This window comes from Austrofundulus limnaeus, unplaced genomic scaffold (assembly GCF_001266775.1).
Source record: "Austrofundulus limnaeus strain Quisiro unplaced genomic scaffold, Austrofundulus_limnaeus-1.0 Scaffold1144, whole genome shotgun sequence".
In the NCBI taxonomy this organism is placed as follows: domain Eukaryota; kingdom Metazoa; phylum Chordata; class Actinopteri; order Cyprinodontiformes; family Rivulidae; genus Austrofundulus; species Austrofundulus limnaeus.
The window spans coordinates 60,993-67,357 of record NW_013953546.1 but is presented as its reverse complement, the minus strand read 5'-3'; the positions used below and the strand labels follow the sequence as shown (position 1 = coordinate 67,357).

General features: G+C 41.6%; 1 protein-coding gene across 1 annotated transcript in view; it reads left to right on the top strand.

Moving 5' to 3' along the window:
* lsamp (limbic system associated membrane protein) overlaps positions 1 to 6,365 on the top strand; it is a gene marked incomplete in the record, with an annotated part of 71,218 nt that overhangs the window by 5,874 nt on the left and 58,979 nt on the right. Inside the window, 1 exon segment of the mRNA XM_014030929.1 lies at positions 567 to 645. Within this exon segment, the coding sequence (XP_013886383.1) occupies positions 567 to 645 (79 nt within the window).

Below are 6,365 nucleotides of genomic sequence, written 5' to 3'. Positions count from 1 at the left end.
CTTCCTGAGTCTCTATGAGCTGTGTCTCACTCAAAGGGACCTCAGGTGGTGCTGTTGTCCTGACAACCAATAAGAGGAGCTTCACATCCACATGGCAGGATAAGCTGAGAGAGAGCGCGAGCGTGGAAGAGAGAAACAGTGAGGATGAGGATGATGATGAGGAGGAGGAGGAGGGAGAGTTGTTTTCTAGACTCTGAGCAGTGACCTGCCTCTCTCCGTCGCTGCTGTAGGCTCTGACGTTTCTTTACGCGCGGAACATTACGCATCACAGAGCGAGGCTCCGCACTTTCTCATCCCCCTAAAAAAAAACAAAAACAAAAGTGTTTTAGGCACTCGTTTGTTCTGTCCTGTTTTGGACTCAAAGGCAACCTGCACGCTCACTGGAAGTCTGGACTACTTCTGCTCTTTTTCTTCTCTTTTTGCCTTTTTTACCATTTGGATTTATAACTTGCTGGGTTTTTTGTTTTGTTTGTTTTGATTTTTTTTTAACATGCAAGTGGGACGCAAATCGTGTTGGAGGCAGTTGCAGGCTTCTTTTTTCAGACTGCTCTGTCTTCTCCCCACAGGATTTCCCGTCCGGAGTGTGGATATGCAGCGAGCCACGGACAACATCACCATCCGTCAGGGCGACACGGCAATCATAAGGTAAGGACTCAAGTTTCCTCCTCTCCCTGTCTCCCTCAGCATCCTCCTCCTCTTCCTCCTCCTCCCCCTTCAGCAGGCAGCTGTGGAGGACAGTTTGTCTTGGAGCTGATTTGAAATAACTTATAAGAACAGTATCCAAACAACCCCACAACAACAACAACAATGTCTCTCCTATGAACTGATTTGCATAAATTCTGACTTTTTACATCAGTTTTCACTAAAATCTCCTCTTTTTTTTTTTTGCATTTAAAGTCACTTTTCCCTCATCCCTGATCTGGCATTTTGATAGCCATTCCAGTGACTGAAGTCTTGTTTAAAGGGGAGGCTTTAAGTGTGTGGTTTTGCAGCAAAGAGATGATTCCAGATTAAAAAGAAAGAGGTTATACAATATATGGAAAGTCTGTTCTTAGAACTTTCTCATCTTGTTTGTACGACCCTAGATYTCTGTTCAGATGGGACGAGTTAGAGCCTAAAGGCTTCAATTACTWTCATCATCATCGTCACATTCAGTAGCTGCTGGGCAGATGTCACTGACCACGTGAGCTGAGCCATGTGTTTATGACAGGCTTTAAATGCAAGCAGATTACCCCCCACCCCACTGCAAACATGTCCCTCACTCAGCCCCGCTCCCATAATCTCTAAAACTGGATGCACTGTAATGTGGGCAAATTCACCAGTGAAATGGGGCTGCGCACAGAACAAACACTCTGTTGCATTGATTTCCTTTACTCTGCTCGTTCCTAGGCTGTGTTTACTGTCAGTCTTTGCCTAATGAATCTAAATTGTGGTTACCAGATGGACCTTTAGCACAGGCTATCAAAAAAAAAAAAAAAGGAAAGAAAAAAGAGCTGTAGATGCAAACAGGTGAAAAAAAAAGCCCWCACATGATGCAAGGAAGTTTCTTTAGACGTACGAACAGAACAATCATATTRCTTGTAGAAACGCACCGGACTAATTCAGTTTATTGGGTTCTTTCTTGACAACAGACACAGGCTCTGCTGATCAAATTAGTTAATTGACTTAGTGTTTGGATCACAACTATTTGTGTCACCTTCCAAATCCAGTTGACTGCATCTATGCCAGCCAGTCTGGTCCCTCGAGAGGTGACAAAAGATCTTTTTCCTGAGATTCTACATCGAGGAAAACTGAAATCAAAGTTATAAACAGGTTCAGACTGATTGAAGGAATCACTTTGCAAGTGTCACAAATGATCTAACGTGGCGTCTCGTTGGGATTGATAACTTGTTAGATTTTTTTTCCTGTCAGGCAGAGGTAAATTGCGATTCAAAGCCCCCCTGACACTGCTGAAAATTATATGTGTATATTAAAAAAAACAGAACAAAACAAATGCAACCATTTTAACACACAGTTTCCCCCTGACAAACTATAAACAGAGGGAGAAACAGGAGGAAAAAGAAATAAACTCTTGAGAGGTAAAARGTTTGACTTGTGGTGGGAGTCTGTTGAGTGGTAATTTGTAGAACGACACACTCTATGCGATTCGGTGAGCCACGTTTCGTGAGAGCTGAGGGGGTATTGGTGACTGGGAGGTGTAATAAAGGCCGGCGCTCGCTCAGTGAAGCCTGCAGCTGCAAGTCGTGACACTTAGGCTCCATAGGAGTGTCGCAGGAGAATGGAAACAGTATGTGGCCAAATAACCTCTGTGACAGAACCACACAGCAGGACGCCTTACAAGCAAAATGAAGAAGGAAGTTTATTTTTACGAGACGCAGAGAGGTCAGCCGTGCTGAATGCATAGAGGAAGCAAGTCCATTCATGCTAAGACTGTTTGAAGCAACAATCTGACCTGGAGTCTGACATTTTGTAAATATTTGTTCGAGCTTAATGGGTTCAAATTACCTGKTGCTATAACAAGTTTTTATATTTTAAGATTTTTTTTCATGAAATTTCAATGCAGAAGAAAAATACAGTATGAAAGACCACGATTTCTAAATGCCCAAAATATTTTAGAATGCAGATATTGGGTYCGAAAGCATAGGGGCTGAAGCATCCGTATTATTATTTGTAGAGAATTTGTATGTTTTTATTATGATAGTGGATTTGAAAAAAAAAGTCTCATTTGCGAATTTGATAGTACAAACAGGGTTTTCCCTTCATGTGACTGATCGTGGCGCACCGCCATGGCTAAATAAAAGTCGCCACACCTTTGGAATGTAGGTGTTTTTTTTTTAATCAACGTAAAACGGGTTGACACAATTATGTCCGAGACAACCTATTTTCGTTTTGGACAACCAGATCCTGCCTCCTGGTTGTCCACTGGACAACCAGGAAAAAAAGACCTTGATTTAAGTTTTCCTTCGCAGGTGTTCTTCGTAGTAAAAATGAACAAGAGAAAAAACTTGTTAAAGSCGTCCATCTAGGGACGTCTGCCGTCTAACTTACGGTTCTTTCATCCAATGAAGAGAACCAGAGTCAAAGTTTTACCCAATCAGAACAGAGCYGGGCGGGTCGTGCCGTCTGACTGACAGCGCTGCCGTATTTTCCTTTCTCTATGGGTGGGTGGTCAGCTTCCCTCAGCTCAGGTGAACAACACCTCATGGGAAAGCCCTCAGCGTTTCCTGGACTATTTTCCACCGAGGATTATATATTTCTAAAAGCAGCTCGCAGCATTTCCCCCTGTAACACTGTGTTCACGAGCACAACAAAACCGCGACAGATCACCTGACTGGTTTTAAAGCGAGAGGCAGTTTGACTGCAGCAGCTGCACCTCTCCACATGCAGCATGGCTCCGAACTGCCCGGGACTTCAGAGTCCATACGTCAACCCCTTCAGATGGTTACTTGTGTAATGAGCATCAAAAATCTGTAATTTGCGCAAAAAAATCTCTATTAATCACACACGGGTGGAGTGGAGGTGCAGGCGGACCGCAGCTCCTAAAACTGTCAACCTGCTGACTGAGAACATTTGTATATAGTAAACTTTGTTTACTATACCTCCCCGCTCATGAGAGGTCACCACACCACCATGGTTAAAGAAAATCCTAGCGGAAACCCTGGTACGAAGTACAGTGTAGAGYATATTTCCTTCTTAATCCTGTAATAGTAGAAAACATGTCCATGTAGATCACAGTGGGATTTTATCAAAAGATTCTAGGAAACCCAGCCCTCTTTGGAGCTCAATAGACCAGGCTTATTACCTCTGCCAATGGGCGAGGTAATGCTTTTGGTCGCGTATGTCAGTCTGTCTGTCTGTCTGTCGGTCGGCCTGTCCGTGGACAACATTACTCAAAAACTTGTGGACGGATTGTCATGACATTTACTCCACATGTGGAAACTGGCACAAGTAACACACCGTTATATTTTGGTGATGTTCCGGATCACAATGTGGATACAGGAATTTTTTTTTAACTTTTAATCCTCTCAGATCAGCAAAGCTGTGATGCTTTCACAGGGCTTCTGTAAAAAACTGTGACAGCTTTCAGTGCTTGGATTTCAAACTTTATAAAAGTAATGTTAAAACCAGATGTAATGWTGAATAATCCTTGCCATAATGTGCACATTTTTAAGCATTTGGTGCGCATTTAGACAACGTTATGTGACCAGGAAGTGCGTGACTGCAGCATGAAACCTATTTTTCCCATTTCCTCAAAAACACCACATTGTCGGTAGGCTCGTACACAGATCGATGAAGATTGAGGAAGAGGAGTGACGCGGTGGACTTCAGACTCGGAGGTTGTTTGTTTGTTTGTTTGTTTATTTTTATTATTATTTAAATGAGGCCAGATCAAGTCGAGAGCTATTTGTGCGCCCCTATCCACCTCTCGCCAAACTTTGGGGAAAAAAGAATGTGCAGAGCATGGTTGTGACTGCTGTGTGTGTTCCTCACAAAGATAGGAAGATGCGTGTGTGTCTGTGTCATTAGACGCGCGATGAAAACTCTGCTTTTTTGAGTCACGTAGCACRGATGCGAAAGCTTTCAACAATATCGTCGGGTGACGACTCTGACTTTTTTCCTTTTTTTCCACATTGGACTCCACGGGAAGAAATCCCGTGCATACTGCCTGCTTAAATGTTCACTACGTCAGAACTTATTTGGCAAATGTGTTTCCATCTCTGCTTTTGTGCATTAACTCTATTACAGGATGGGGGAAATTGGACTTGGCGGAGGTTTGTACTCTCCGAGTGCTTCTAGTTTTATAGTAGAAACATCATTCAAAGTTAAAAAAAAAACTCAAAACACCGGGTGATGACTAAACATGCATTTTGATTTTCAGTTGAGTTTTATACAATGACAATTACAGTTGAGATTATTTTTTTAAAGATTTTTCTACTGAATGTTCAACATAACACTGTGATCAGGTCAAACGCAAACTTTGTATGCAAGTTAATTTTCCCAGTACTTTTCCAACGACAGCCTTGACTTCCTGGTTCTGCCTGGAAGTGCTGTCCCATGTTGTCATTTTGCCCAGGTGTCTCCAATCTTCTCATTGGCCCCAATCCTTTGGATTTATTTATTTATTTTTGTCTTTATCACACCTGTAGTCTGGCGTTGTCATGATTTATGCCATGTTTGGTTCTCCTCCTTGTTTCCCCTCTGTGTCTGAAGTTCTTTTTGTAATTAGCCTGTTTACTTTCTTTCTTCAATAAACCATTTATTTTTTTTCAACCTCCTCATTTCAGTCTGCATTCTTGGGCCCAAACAGCCACTGTGACAGCTTATGCTTAAGGATTTTTTTATTATTATTATTTAAATCTCAGGACTACATATTGTTTTGCACAGTGACTTTTGTTTTGAGACTTATTAACTCTGCTGTCAGAGAGTGACTGACTCGTGCGCTGTTACAGTGGTGACTGTAACGAGCCTCTGGAAGCAGCTTCAAGATTTGATTTAGTCTAGGTTTCCTTGAAACTTCACTGCAATTTTAGATGATCAGAAAAGTAAATCTCAATAAACTTTAAGAAAGTCGACGCAAGTTGGATGTTTGGGAAGTTTCTTTAAAAGTTTTCATTAAAATATCGAAGCGGACATTTCTCAGCGAAACGCTAACATCAAATATTAAAAGTACAGTTTTTACTGAGAAATATTTTCCAGTACTTTGCTGTTGTCAGCCTGCAAGCTGTCACCTCAGCCTGTCGTCCCGAAGCACTTTATTCTCAGAACGTCACTCTTCCTCAGGTTTCATCAAAAGAGAAATCATAGTAAATATTGACAGATAAATCCACCAACTGTCAGTGCCTGRTAAGAATGACAATAAAAATCTGTATTGAATTATTTTTAACAAGCTTTTTTTTTCATCCTACAAAGCCAAACATTTGTAAGACCGGTGTTGCTTTAACCACACATCCCCATATATAGACTCTTGGTCAGGTCATGTAGAGGTTAATCTGAAAGAGCTATTTAAAGGGCAGTAGCAGTGTGGGTGTGGTTTTGTTCCAATAAACACTTTCACACCCTCTGGGGGAAGTGAATTATAGATCATTTGATGTTCAGTTGGGAGATTAACCCTTTTTAATGTGGGGGTGGGGGGGTTGTAGCATATTTTCAATTAATTTTAATGCTAGGCTCCTTTATTGTTCTTGTTAATGTGCCATACTGAGCAGTAATTCAGTAAGAGTAGAGCATCTTTAGTTTTCCACTCAATGGGCCTCATGCAAGAACCGTTCATACGCACAGATTTGTTCTTAAATTATGCGTACGAGTGATTTAGGAGAATTTGTGGCATTCACCAATGTTTTCGTATTCTAAGATTTTTTTCAGAT